The sequence below is a fragment of the Passer montanus genome, unplaced genomic scaffold, assembly GCF_014805655.1.
Source record: "Passer montanus isolate IOZ18808 unplaced genomic scaffold, ASM1480565v1 scaffold48, whole genome shotgun sequence".
In the NCBI taxonomy this organism is placed as follows: Eukaryota; Metazoa; Chordata; class Aves; order Passeriformes; family Passeridae; genus Passer; species Passer montanus.
Genome location: NW_024369707.1, coordinates 2,832,179 through 2,846,723, shown reverse-complemented (window position 1 = coordinate 2,846,723; position 14,545 = coordinate 2,832,179). Strand labels below are relative to the sequence as shown.

At 35.0% G+C, this 14,545-nt stretch overlaps 1 protein-coding gene across 2 annotated transcripts in view; it reads right to left on the bottom strand.

The window, feature by feature from the left end:
- ATR (ATR serine/threonine kinase) overlaps positions 1-14,545 on the bottom strand; it is a 39,622-nt gene that overhangs the window by 4,363 nt on the left and 20,714 nt on the right. The window contains exons 26-42 of one of the 2 annotated variants that reach the window (XM_039722381.1): positions 14,143-14,280; positions 12,720-12,927; positions 12,028-12,206; positions 11,038-11,202; positions 10,596-10,687; positions 9,928-10,019; positions 9,368-9,545; positions 8,010-8,186; positions 7,461-7,620; positions 6,757-6,936; positions 5,316-5,458; positions 4,814-4,911; positions 3,492-3,721; positions 2,661-2,795; positions 1,848-2,048; positions 1,389-1,532; positions 535-685 (exon numbers count right to left, since the gene is read on the bottom strand). In XM_039722381.1, coding sequence (XP_039578315.1) covers positions 535-685; positions 1,389-1,532; positions 1,848-2,048; positions 2,661-2,795; positions 3,492-3,721; positions 4,814-4,911; positions 5,316-5,458; positions 6,757-6,936; positions 7,461-7,620; positions 8,010-8,186; positions 9,368-9,545; positions 9,928-10,019; positions 10,596-10,687; positions 11,038-11,202; positions 12,028-12,206; positions 12,720-12,927; positions 14,143-14,280 — 2,671 coding nt within the window. Of the gene's footprint in view, positions 1-534; positions 686-1,388; positions 1,533-1,847; positions 2,049-2,660; positions 2,796-3,491; positions 3,725-4,813; positions 4,912-5,315; positions 5,459-6,756; positions 6,937-7,460; positions 7,621-8,009; positions 8,187-9,367; positions 9,546-9,927; positions 10,020-10,595; positions 10,688-11,037; positions 11,203-12,027; positions 12,207-12,719; positions 12,928-14,142; positions 14,281-14,545 lie in introns of both variants that reach the window. The other variant, XM_039722380.1, reaches the window with a different exon arrangement.

Sequence of the window (14,545 nt, the reverse complement as noted above, 5' to 3'; positions counted from 1 at the left end):
GTTGTGCAGTACAGAAAAGTTTTTTTCCCAAACTATTATTGCACTGATCAGAAAGCTGCTTTGTTAACAAGAAATTCAAAAGAAATTTGATATTTTCTCTGTAAAGCTGCTGTATTCCTAACCTTGATTCAACTGTATATTATCTTAATTAATAATCTCACATAAATGTTACAGAAATTAAAATTAACAAATCAAATATAGAGAAAAAGTTCAGTGTTTTTTATTATTCAGTGCTGCACATACATCCCCATGCTGCTGAAACAATTTACAACACTGTATGTAAGAAAATATTAAGATGCCTGTGGATCAGTTCTTATAAGGAACTTGTTCATTGCAAGCACCAACTCTCTTCCATTTAAGAGCAAAAGTCTACCACACATGAATAATAATATATTGCTGATAGATAAAAATACATGTGACTACATCTTCCTAGAATTTAGCCTGACTCTTGCCATTTATTTCACTTACTTAATAAGACACAAGCCCTTTAAAAATATCTCAAAACTTTTACTATATTCTAATACATTTCTTTACCTTTCTCCTTATAAAGTTTAATCAGGATATTTCTTAGACCAGCAGTGTTATTCACCCACTCAATTATGCCACATTCATCATTTAATGGAATCACTGCGTAGGTGCGGATATGGAGCTCTCGCCTACGGGACTCTGCATCTTTTCTTAAGCACTATTCACAAAAGGAAAATGAGATTAACACAGAACACAGATAGGATCAAAATGGATCTATAGCATTTACATTCCATCTATAACTACTTTCTAATCACACAATCTAGAATTTACAAATCCAAGCTTCACAGTCTGGAATAGGTCAAATGAAATCAAAATCTGCATCTGTTCTCCAAAGTAAATTTAAAAAAAGTGGATTTTGCAATAAAATAGTCAAACTGTGTAACTTGTACATGGCTTAAATCCCTTAAAAGCAGTATTTGAAATGGATCTTTTATTATTTCAGAGATGCTGTCATTTGCTTTAACCTCACAGAAGACATGGTACCTTAACCTCAAGCATATTCTTGAAAAGCAAAATAGAACTAAGATATGATACATGGCAACACTTCAGTAAGAAAAAATTAATTAACCTGTTTTTTTATAAAATATATTAGAAATTATTAAATAAGAACTATTAAGCTTGACAGCAGAAAGTCTGCAGATATTTATTTATTGTAAATAACCTGTTCTGTCTATTTTTGCTGGAATGAGCAATTGTTTTGGCAGAATATTGTAATTTGTTACTGTTTTCACAAGCCTGTAACAAGTCATACATTATCAATTGCTACTGTTGTTTTGCTAAAGTTAAATTGGCTATTTTGTTAGATAGCTCAGTGTTCTGTCCTGGTCAGTAAGTATAATTGATTGTCTCATTCATCAAACCTTATTAATAAGGGAGTTGAATTCCATGAGCCGACAGTCTTTTCTCAGATCATCTTTTGGCTTGCACATCATAATGTAAGATTTCCCATCTGAACCTTTCAAGGTGATCTTTTTTGGCTTTTGAAGTGAGGCAAGAATTTCCACCTGAAGAAAAATTAACTTCTTTACTAATATCTGTATCAGATCATCCAAAATAAAGTGTGTAATTGTAATAAGCCACTGCAACCAATTGTGTTAGCACTTCCACAGTGCTGCAGCACATTAACCTCAGACCAAATCTTTATCTGATTCCAAGGGGCCACACCTGCCTCAGGCTGCTGTGACAGAAGCCATTCAGCTTCCACAGAAATAATTATGGAATTTCCTACTTCCTCCTCCCATTTCTAGAGAACAGAGATGTATTTGCAGCTATGTTTATTTAACATGAAGTGAAAAAGCAAGTGACAGCTAGAGCCTTACCGCATCATCAAAGCCTGCAATGTAGGCCCAGCAGCCAGGAAAAGGGTCATGGTTAGCATGGGTACCAGGAATTGAAGGAAGAGTTGGTATCATTACAGATTGTAAGGGAATGAGAATTTCACTGAATGTGGGCTCTTCTACTAATCTTTTCAGTGTTTTGAAATGAATACTCATGCTTAATGTTGAGTTGTTTCCATCAACCTTGAAAAAAAAAAGATGACCAAAGTTAGAAATAACTTTTGAAGTTAACAAACACTTAACACTTTTTCATATTAACTAATACATAGACTAGAATAATAAATGCTGATTGTACATGAACAGCAAGCTACATTTCAAATTAAATAATCAAGAAGTAAATCTATCTGGCTGATATGACAGATTTATTTTTCACTTTGAATATAAATACAGAATAGTGGAAGAATTCATTTAGTTCTACCTTTATTAACAAGTCGATTTGATCATAAAAGCACAACCACCCTATTCTTACAGTAAAACTCTGAAAATCAATGGGCATGAGTGATATGTGAAAGTACAAAACAATGTAAAGTCCATGCACTGTTAAACAAGCCATTATGTACTGAAAGATTTTGCAGTGTGCTTGATTTAGAGCTATTTGAAATCTTTTACAATTTAGTGTGGTTTCTGCTAAACTACAGTAATATGATTAATTAATAATGATTATTATTGATATGTAATTATTAATAAGAGAATTAATATTATGAATTGGCTAATGAAAACAATCAGAAGCAGCTTTTGCATGACATTCTTGAACAATCCTACAACATGCACTCATTTGTTTATTTTTGTAGGTACCGGTTTGTTGCAGAGTTCCAGCAGCTTGTCTGTAAGGCGTGTGGCATCTCCAATAAATTTTGCTAAAGATTCCTTCATGTGAATAGCTTTGTTTAGAATTTCCTTACATCTGTTGACTCGCATAGGGTAAGAGGACTGAAAAAAAGAGAAAGTTAAATTTTATTAAACAAAGAGTGGGAGAATCCCCCCTGTAATTTATATTCTTTCCTTATTGCTTATCATATTTAATATCTAGAGAAGGAGGTACTTCAATGGAAAAGCTGAAGTGGTACTGTTGGTGGGTGTGTGGGGGTTACTTCTGAAACCATTCTTGGGAGTCCCACAACATAAAGGCCAATATTCAAGAGTATCTCAGTGTATCCTGAATGTTATTTCACCACCCTCAAGAACCAGTATGTAGCACGCTTCCCAGTCTGCTTTGGAATGGCCTTACTGCTAAGTAATTACTTGTACATCTATCTACTAAGTTGATTCTTTGATTACAGGACTGAAAGTACTATAACACAATTTGTAAATGCAACAAAATCTGTTGCCCATAACTACACAATTCATCAGCTATTTGTTATTCAAATTTCCTTTCCTAATACACCATACAAGTTTGGATGCATATTAGCATTCCAATTTGGAACATTTAAACTGTAATATCTGAATTAAGACTGCAATAAAATAATTTGCAGTGATGGCACTGATATCCTCTTCTACAACACTGTATCACAACAAATGAGACTCTCAAATCCTTCTTATCAGCTTAGAGTAAAATGGGTTATATTGACATTTCTGAGAAAAACAGTTTTGTAAACTTAAAAGGTGTAGCTACACATATCAAGGTACCTTGGACACAGCAGTCATCATCCACATCGCTTGCTGTGGATAGGCTAAAAACACCTTAGCAACAATCACCATCAGAACTGCAAAGACTTCATCATGAGAATGGCAGATTCGGGAGATGAGCTGAGAAAAGGCTGTCAGGAACTGGTAAGGTGCCAGGTGATTTGTGTGCTCTGTAATCACCTTGTTGATTTTAGCCAGATCATTTTTCATTTGAACACGTTCTGAACGACCTGCTGAAAAATGAAAAGACCATATTCCTGGTTCTCCCCACTGGAAATGGAAAGTCATTTAAATCAAGGTTACAGAATAATATTTTGTTGGCAATTTCATAAGCCAAAAAAATTGAAGGCAATTAAAAAGCTCCAACGGTAAAATTCTTTTTAACACAGCATACAGTGACTGAATACATATCCTATTTAACTAAGCAGAATACCAGGAAATTACATCTCCTTACACTCCTAAAATGACTTCTCTAAAATGATACAGTGGCATAGAACAGACTAAAAACACTCCAGGTATTTGCCTGATGAAAGGATTCCAATGTTCTTTAGTGGAGAGGAAATGAAGAAAGTCTTTCCATGGGATGAAATCAGCACATCTGCTCCTATCTCCACCCCTGCCCCTGAGGACCCAGCTTGAGTTTCACATCAGCACCTGGGAGTGCAAGATCTGATGTGCCTGCAGCCAAGCAGTTGACCTGAGTGTGTAGAATGAGGACAAGATCAAGGAGCACAACTGTCTGCTTCACTCCAGACCTGCAAGCAATATTTGCAATATTCATTTGTACTGGAATCTCCCACCTGAAGTGCATCTGTGGTTTTAGTTTCTCGTGCCTTCATGCTGCTGCCTACAAGAGTTTTTTCCCCTTTGTTTCAGTAAAATGAGGTGGAAAATTTCAGTAAAATTCTTTCAAAGACTGGAAACAAAACAAATTGGAAAAAAAAAAAAAAACAAACAAACCCAAGGCCTAACACTTTACTATAGCAAATGCATACAAAACTATTACTCATCACTCATGAGGCACCTTAAAAGTGGTGACGAGGGACATGCAAGGATTTTCCCTGTATCTAATGCCTTCAGTTACCACGGAACAATGTAGTCTCACTATATACTTGAGAAAGATTCTGGAAGATTTAATTAAAATAATTAATACTCTCCTGCATATTAACATCCTGTATTTTACATGAATAGTAGTACTTTCTTCTTTCCATATAACCTCAGGCAATAACTAAATGAAGAACTGTAAATATACTTCACTGTTCTTCAATCATTTATTCAAAAGAGTGGCATGGGAACTATGTACTGGGAAAAAAGTATTCTACCTTTATCACATTCGTATGCTTTTGCTCCAAAGTCCAGCCATAAAGACAGCATTCTTGGCATTGACTGATAAATGAATTGGTTTCCATACTGTAGAGACCTGTGATTACATGTTAAATCAAAGTATGTTAATGATATATATTAGAAGTAATACAAATTTTACATTCTCATTTGTTTAATATTCCATTCTAACTTTAGAAATTTATGTCAGCATTTTAATGCATCTGCAACAACCAAAAAATATACAAAGGGTTTGTTTTTATTACTCAAAACCACAGATTAAATAATTAACGTTCTGACAAAAGACACAATTGGTTTGTCAGAAGTAAAATTAATTATGTATGAAAACAAAAAGGAAGCATGTAGTACTTTAGTTTTATATTAGTGCATGAAAATTGCAGTCAGTCTGAATTGCTGAAAGACAATATATTCCTACAGGGATGTTTATTTTTCCCCGTATAATTGTCATCCTTTTACAGAAAATAAGCAAAGTTGCCCTCTAACCTCCCAAAGTGATGAACTATGTATCTAATCAGATCTCCTTGTTTTTCCATCTTGTTGTCAGTCACCATCGGCATTAATTTATCATAGTATTTTGCAAGATAAAAATGTCCATCTTCCCATTCTGGTAAGAAAACTGTAACATCCTGCAACATCAAAATGACATAATTACTTCTGAGAGGATGCTAACTTAAAAATATAAAAAATAAAAATAAATCTTCTCAAGAAACAATCTCATATTAGTTATGTTGTGCAGAGTACGTGCAAAAAAATTATTAGTTTTTAACCTTGTAACTCCAAAAATTCTGATTTTGCCTGAAGATACTCTACAAACCAGAAGTCCACTTTCAAAATACATTTTAGTTTTGGAGACAGACAATTCAAGATAAGGGATTCCTGAACTAGAAAAGACCATATTTTCATTAAAATCAGGTTCCTGGTCCTAATAACTCAGTACTAGGTTTCTAAGAGCTTTTTGAAAAGTGAAACAGTATGATGTTAACAGCTGGAGTCTATCATCTTCCTGACCTTAATGAATCTATGATTCCATATTTTTCATATTTTTCACACTTTTCATTCTAAATCATGATGTTTAAAAGAAAAACAAAAAATTGTGTGACATGTATTAGAAAAGAAATAATTGGTGAGAGGGACATCTCTTATCTAATAACACTGGCTTCTTTCCTGTGCCAATACTTAGCAGAGACTACTGAGAGTGTTTTCATGGAATCCACTGAAATTTCATTTGTTTACATTATTGCAACCCTCATTTGATTTGATACATTTACATTTTTCTCCAAATGACTTTTACAGAAGTATGTTATCTAGTAAGACAGCAGTAATTATTAGCAGTATCAAATGCCAAAACTTGGACAGGAGACATGCTGCTTTTAAGGAAGCATAAAATCTGCATCTCCTACTGTTTTAGAAGGCAATATTAATCAGCACCAAAAAGTATTTCACAGGCATTGCAAGATGGAGCATGCAGTGCTGTACTGTTTAAGAAGATCATACCAGTTGTCCCTTTTCCTAGTTCTTCAGAAACTGGAAGCACATTTAAATCACACTTACAAGTCACTACCAGAGAGAGAAATAACACTGAAGAATAGTGCAATGGATCACCAAGTCAACTCTCAGTATTTGGAGAAGTCCACATTTTAGAGAGGAATTCTAATCTGTGCAAGCGTGAGAAAAAAGCCATACTTCTGTAACTTGTTTATTTAAAAAGAATTATATGAACTGCAGTCTTCTCTGTACTGATGTGTTACATTAAACCTGGTTAAACAGGTAAATCTTTACAAGAACTGCTTCCCTTCTACAATGGATGCACTGTTTAATCCCATTTATACTTGACTGACAGCATCAGGAGCAGAACAACAGCTTACTTAAGGAATACATTATTATTCAAAGCTCCTGCCTTGTTAACAGTAGTATTCCAGATTACCTTATACTTTTTCATGACTGCATTGCTTTCAAAGTTAGCAGTTTCCTCCATAAATCTGCCCACTAGCAGCATTGCCCGACCATGGATGAGCTGATTTTTGCTATTGCAGGGTGCTTTATTTTCAGGGAAGCATAACTCAACCCCCTTCTGGAGAACAATTAGTGCTTCATGAACTTCACCCTAAGGGAAAGACAGAAAACATTTTATATACTTTAAATAAGAGAGATGCAAAACCTCCCTCTTAGAGTTGTTATTAAGGCAAAGCCTATGTCCCCAAATGTGTTCTAGGCTGTTCTGGGTGAGGTAACTGAATATTACTAACTTCAAATGCTTCTTGTATTCCTTGTTATCTCAGCATTGTTGTGCCTTTAGGTGTACCACAGTAATTTCTCTCATGTTTGCTGCCTACTGCTGTTAGTTAAAAGAAAATAAATTAAGAAGAGGTTTACTATTAAGACAATGTAAACTTGCCTGGGCTGCATTGGCAAAGACAGGTAATTCACCAGTTTTATACAAGGGTGCCAGGAAGGTCAATGGATACAGAACAGGGCTGACCAGCACCTGGAGGATCAGCTGTAATGTGCTGACAGCTGACATACTTATTTTACATATGCTGACTGTGTGCCATTTTTTTTTCTTCAAGAAAATTAAAAATATTATTTTCTTGCACGTAGGAAATTAAATTCCATTTTTGTTTTCCTTACCTTGGACCACAGCCACTTTGCTCTTTCTACATAAAGTTCTGAGAGCGTTGATTCCCCAGCATTCAGCAGAGCATTATAGGCAGTCTGGTGATGCCCAGCTTTCCTTGCAACTCTGGCACTCTGCAGCCAACACTGGCCAACAAGCTCACTGTAATCCTGGCTGCAGGGACACGTTTGCAGAAAATGAAACATTTCTATTTTGAACGCTACTTTAAAATCTGAAGTAAAAATCACAACATGTTGAAACATGAAATAAGGTGAATTTTTCAAGAAGTTATATACTACATAACGATAATTTAAAACTATTTTAATACATTTGTTTCACCTTTTTTCCATTTAGGACTAGAAACAAATATACTTTCTCCCTGTTCCTTGCTTCTTTTTCCTTTAGACACTTCTTCTCCTCCTTATTTTGAAGGTACATAATACTGGAGGACTGCTTTTGTCTACAACAAATTCCCAGAGTTTTATCTTCTCTTCTAACATATATATGGAAACCCAGAGTATCACTGAGAATACAACACAGACAAGAAACAGTCATGTCCTCACCTTTTACTGAGACTAAGCAAAGCCCTTCTCAGTGCTAAAATGGGTTCTTTTGCCCTGTAAGAGTTTTGGGTCATTTCAATACGAGCACACCAGTTCAGGGAATCTCTACTGTGGTCACCATCTGGTTGCTGAAACATTGGTCCAATGCTGTGTTCCAACTCACACAGCATATGCAACCTGTGTTAGCAAAATAAAGGCAAAAAATTGGTGAGAATTGATGGCTGTTTGAGATGCATGTAAATATTACAAAGTTTTTGCAATTTGCTTTCTAAAATTTGGCCCTGTAAATAATGTCACCCAGTAGAATTTATTCTAAAAAGCAAAAATGCAGCAAAAGCAAGCACACAAAACCCAATATTCATAAACTGATTCGTTTTTTCCTCAATATTTCTGTGTCAAGCTGCTGAAGGGAGAGACAATGTAGATCACCCAGAGAGGAAGTCAATCTTTAGAAAGAGTATTTTTATCTATCACTTTTGGCAACAATTCTTCAGAAAGTCTGACATTTTCAACAAATCCCATTTTAAAAGCAATGTACTTTTACTTAAAGTGAAGTTATTCCATTTATTTTAATACTATTACTGTTAATATCTGTCACTGTAAAGATGGAAAGATGACTGGCTGTAAATGCCCCAGTTCTCAGTGGCAGGGAGAAGTGGGTACAAATGTAGTGGGTACATCTGACAGAGAAAAAGCGATTCTTGAAAGGCTTCCAAGTAGCCTGGATCAGTGGCTAAAGGAAACTACTTGGAAACACTTCTTTCTCAATCCCCAAACAACACTGCAGAAATTACCAGCAGAAAACAGAACTAAGAAGTAACTACAACATGCACTTCAACTGGCTTCAGTCAATATCTTGATATAAGGATGCATTTACAGTGCAGAGGAAGTATTTATTCTTTTTATTCAAAAAGGCTACTCACTTTTTAGTCTACTGCAGCCAAATTAAAGGTTTATTAATAAAGAAAAGGGATGGGGTATAATTCTAACTCCTTTTTCTTGATAAAAAAGGGAGTGCTTTTCAGCCTCCATACAGATCAAAAGCAATGCACTTGAGTTAATGGAGTTACTGGCCTATTTGTACTACTTCAAGCATGGAATTAAATTGCTGGGTTTTATTACCTGATGTTTACATTTGCTTGCTAGCTGATTTGGAAAGACCATACCACATAGTTTTATTGTGAATATTTCCATGGAGGATAAATATTAATTCCTAATTAAAGGTTTTTATTTGGATGAATATAAAAAAAAAGGTGACAAAAAATGTACTATTTACTGTAGAAATGCAAAATTCTTGCTGCTGCATACTTGATTACGTGATTTCTGAATTTAAAAACAGTGCCATGAAAATGAGAAACCTGATAATGTGTTCATATCCTCGCTGATAGGATCCTCTTTCAAAGCTTGCTGCTGAAAGGGGCACAATCTGCTCTGCTCGAACAACCTTGAGTGTCTCGTAAAAAGCTGCTTCATTTTTCTTCTTGGCTGATAATAATAAATGTCCCAGTCTGACACTCCAAGTAGTGGACTTCACATCTTTGGGGAGAAAAAGAAGACACTGCTTCTTTAAGCAGCTTAACTTGAACATGCTAATTTGTCTTAACATACTACTGCAAAATTAACTTTTTCTCAGAAGTAAGTAATTGCATGCTATTAACAGTGTATAATTCAACTCCACAATGCACCCAGCCACACAGACTCAAAAGATACATACACTCAAAACTTCTGCTCAAAGACTATACAGGTTACAATCAAATGCAGTTACAAAATCCAGAACACAGTCAGAACCAACCTTCCTACCAGTGAAATGCAAAACAAATGACAATAGCTGCCCCTTGATTCAAGATGGTTAAACTAAAACATACAATGGTTCAGAAATGCAATGAAGTATTAATACTTTTATGTAATGGTAACTTACCTGAAGCCAAATAATTTTCCAGTAAGTCCCATTGTGAGAGTTTCCAGGCTGCTTCCACTCTGTAAGTGTTCAACTCAGAAATCCATTCAGACCTATTGACAGAAAACAAAGGCAATACAATTTTGTGCTGTCTCCTCTCAGTATGTTAATCCTACATGACATTAACAAGTGTTCTTTACATAAAACTTCACTTACTTGAAAAGAGGCAAGATAAGCTTGCTTCTAAAGAAAGTCAGTAAAATCAAAGGACATGCACTGATAACAAATAAGATCTGTACAACATGATCCCACAAATGCAACCTCCAAAGAGTGTATTTAACTTCTGTGGTACATCAAAAACTACCAGCTTTTAACCTATCTACCTATTAGACTACAGAATACCAATGGAATCATTGATGTGGGAAACAATGCAAAAATCCTATCTAAGAAATTAAAGCACATTCCAACAGTGCCCACAGTGCAGACAAGAACTATGAAAATTTCTGGACTTCCTGAAATAAACAATTTACAGAGAAAGCACTCAAAGTTTTCTAGCTTCACACTGCTAATTCAATTATGTTTAATAAGCCTCAAATGTTTGATAATGAGCAGAAATGGCTACTGAGGCAGAGATTTATACCAGAGCTTCATATTATGCAAATGAACTGTGTATTAGTTGCTTACAGTACCTGTTTGCAAGCACTCCATTGACCTGAGTTATCACAGCAGATAACTGACCAAGGCCTAACATGGACTTCACTGCACCATGATAGTGAATGATCTAGAAAGAGGAAAAAAAAACAAAACAACAAATGAAAACCCTACATACACATTAATTAAACTCATAGCAATCTGAAGGAAGAAATATGCTCATTTGGGCGCTTAACTAATTGGCATAACTAATTGCACAATAAGATAAATAAATATTCAAAAAATCCAGTAAGAGATTTGTTTCAGTTCATAAACCACTTCAAACAGCAAAAATTATTTAGCAACTGGCACAATAAACACTTAGATTCCTATTTTACTTAAATATTCTGAAGACCTTTTTTTGCCTCAGTCATCTGTAAGCCAATAAGATTAAAAATAATCATTATATTTATTAAAAAAGAAAGAAAGGTTTTTATTTACCTGATCAGGTTCCAGTTGGATAGCCCTATCATAGCAGGCTGTTGCATCCCTCAACAAGCCAATACTCTCATGTTCAAGGATTTGCTCTTTGAGAGATGGCTCTGCCTTCCGAATGGCGCTCACCCCGGCCACTCCATCTGGCTCGTGCATAGCAGCATACAATTTCTGAATTCAAACACAATTGGATGTGGCCATTAAAAACAGCAAGTTATTTTATAGATAACCTGCAGAACCACAGAACTTCTTGAAAATGGAGCACACACTACTCTGTAGGACTCATTGGCAATAAATCTTCATTAAAGATGTCAGTTTTGCCAGGCTCCTTCCAAAGTTGAGCCCTACTTCTCCTTAGCATACAGTAACATTTATGATCTCATACTACTGACAAAGTACCACATGAAATATCCTATTAATACATGGCAGCATAAAGATGATTCTTTTGGTGAAAAAGCAACATACTAAGTTTTTTCAAATTTCAAGTGTCACTGAAGAATATAAACCATAGGGAACCACAAACAGGATCATGCCACAGGTTAAAATATTTTTTGAAAATAATTTCTATAATTTGAAACACCTTTAGCATTGACTCTTTTTCTATTTTAGAATAAGCTACTTGGAATTTCTTTCAATGTACTTGGCTGCTTTTTTTTTATTTTTATTATAGCTGGCTGTATTTTCTGGCAAAAGGCACAGAGCCAACTTCAAAGCAATAAATGTTATCCTCTCAACAAACCCACATTTAATTATTTTTGGGAATTTACAATCTTTTATTATACAATAGAAAGCTATTAATTCCTTTTCATATAAGAAGCATGCCAAGCAAGAGAATGTACTAAATATTGCTGAAAGAAAGATGACTAAACATTTGTATTTAACAAGTGCCCAAATAAATCTTTTCTTTTTCCCATCACAAAGAAGAATTTGACCAAGCTTTGTCATACACATTTTCATCTTAAAATAAAAAACAAAACCCAAAAAGAATTTCAGAACCTGAAGAAATCCAAGATGTTCCTGAATATTTTGTTTCTTCTCTGTTATAAATGATTCAAAGTGCATCACAGCCCTGGTGTAAGCCTTGGAACGAAAGGAGGCTACAGCCAGTGTATCTTGGGGAATGAGGTCTAGAAAACGTGTCACATTTTGATATTCTCCATAGTCCTCACTTGATGCTGTTGAAAAAAAGACATATTAAAGAGTTTGTCAACTGAGGTTTCATTTATAAGAATTATCTTATGCACATCAAAATCCAATTAACTCATTTAACAATTTAGTGAGATAACTGTGCTAATTGAATAACATGGTTTTCTCTTCTGTCAGCAACAAATAATTTAAAACAATTCTGGTGAAATTTCTGTATCTCGCAAGACAGCATAGAATATTATATATGTAATATTATATACATAATATGATCCATTCAGTTAAACAGAATGTTTAGAAAACTATAAAAACTTTACATTTCATTGTTCAAGTTTTAAATCTATTTCTTGCAACAGGCATTGAGAACAATCCATTTGGGGTAGAAGGGGTGGAAATCATAACATAACATTAAGAAATCATAAAAGAGATTACATTTAATACTAATACAGCATTTGTAAATGGTCACAGTGTGAACCTGCAAACATAAATAAGATACTTATTTGAATAATGTTAATGCTATTTTAAATAAAATAAGCATCCCTCACTTTTTAGATCACTTCTGTCTTTGCTAGACTTGCCAGCATTTTTCTCAGCAATGAGTGTTTGAAACTTGTGTCTCGCCCACTGAGTGAGATGATCGAGCATGGAGAACACTGTCTGTGTGCTCAGCTGGCTCAGATCAGACGCGCTGTCCTCAAGCCTCCTGCTGCTCTGGTCATCGTGCTTCAGAACAGCCATGATCTCCATGTACACCTGCACAAAGGGAAAAGGCACACGTGACACACCTGCAGCAAAATAGCAAGAAACAGCAGTTAACAGAAAACTCGATCTAAAATACTAGATATTTTAAGTGTATATTTTAATAATTTGGAAATTACTTTCATGATCTTGTCTCACAATCTCAAAAGGAAGGAATGGCAAACCAAGCAGCAGCTGTTGTCAAGGGATTCCATACAGGGAGAAAGTCTTGAGGTTTCAAGACACAACAAATGCTACTGCATCTCTTCAACAAATACAATACTTCAAGATTTGGTAAGAATAAAGTTATCTACTGGTTACAAGATTACAGATCTACCTTTTTGCTTCTGTTTACATAAATGCCCTTACAAAATATCTGTTTCTGTTTGTTTTAGTCCATAAAATATGAGTTAACATAAATAACAGATGCTTATTGTGGATGTACTAGCTCACAGAGGAAAAATCATCGCCTCTACACGCCCACAATATTTAAACACAAATATTTTAGCTGTGAAATTTCAAATTCATGGAATGTAAGTTATACTTTTCAGTATCTTCTGATTCATTTCACCCAGGACACGCTTACAAGGAGTCCTTGCAAATTGGCATCTCTCTGTACATTCATGTGCTGCTCCCAGTAAAAATGGCAGCACTTAGGCACATGCACTGACAACTCAAGCAAACAAGGAAAGCAGGGTGACTTCTCCCCCACCCCTGCTTTGCTACAACACATCTGTGAATCCTGCACCCCATGAATGTGGCAGCTGAGTAGTTTATCCACTGAAACTATAATTGTATGCAAAGGAGAGGAAAAAACTGTAAGTCTGAATTCTTGGAATTATACAATGCTGCACATTTCCTCTTTGTACCACTCCAGCTGTTGATGTTACTGCAGTCATGATTAACTATATAATATCTCATCCCAGGCCCAACTGATGGAAATCCACAGAAAAGCAGTTCCAACACAAACCTGTATGAGTATATTCAAAACACTGTTAGAAAATGGTGAAATTTCAAATTCATGGAATGTAAGTTATACTTTTCAGTATCTTCTGACTATATTCAAAAACACTGTCAGAAAATTTATATTATTATTTCTATTATTAATACACAAAAAGGAGTTTAACACCTGAACAATTTATTCATGTAGGCCTACAGAGCTGAGCAGCTCTCATGAAGAACAGCTCCTGACCACTTCTGTGAAAAACACTACCATCTTACACATCTCACCTCTTGCTGATCCTCTTGACTGCATCCCAACAAAACATAGACAAGGATGTGTGGAAGCAGATAAATTGTCACTTTATAGTCATTTTTCATCATAATACTGCAACAATCAAAAACTTTTCTGGCAAGTTCATGTCGCACCTATAGAAAAATATTATTTCCAGAAAAAGCATCATTACAAAAGTGCAAATACAAGAACAATCAATAGATTTCCTTTTGTTGATGAACACAAATTCTAGTCCATCAAATAATTTTAAGATACCTGTCTCCAAAAGAAGGTTCATCAGACTTAAATCTGCAACAGGAATACCAGAAATGGCAGCTGCTATTACATGTAGCAACTGCTGACAGCACAAAGATGGGAAAGCACTGCTTATATTTCCACTTCTCCATGTGATTCACACCA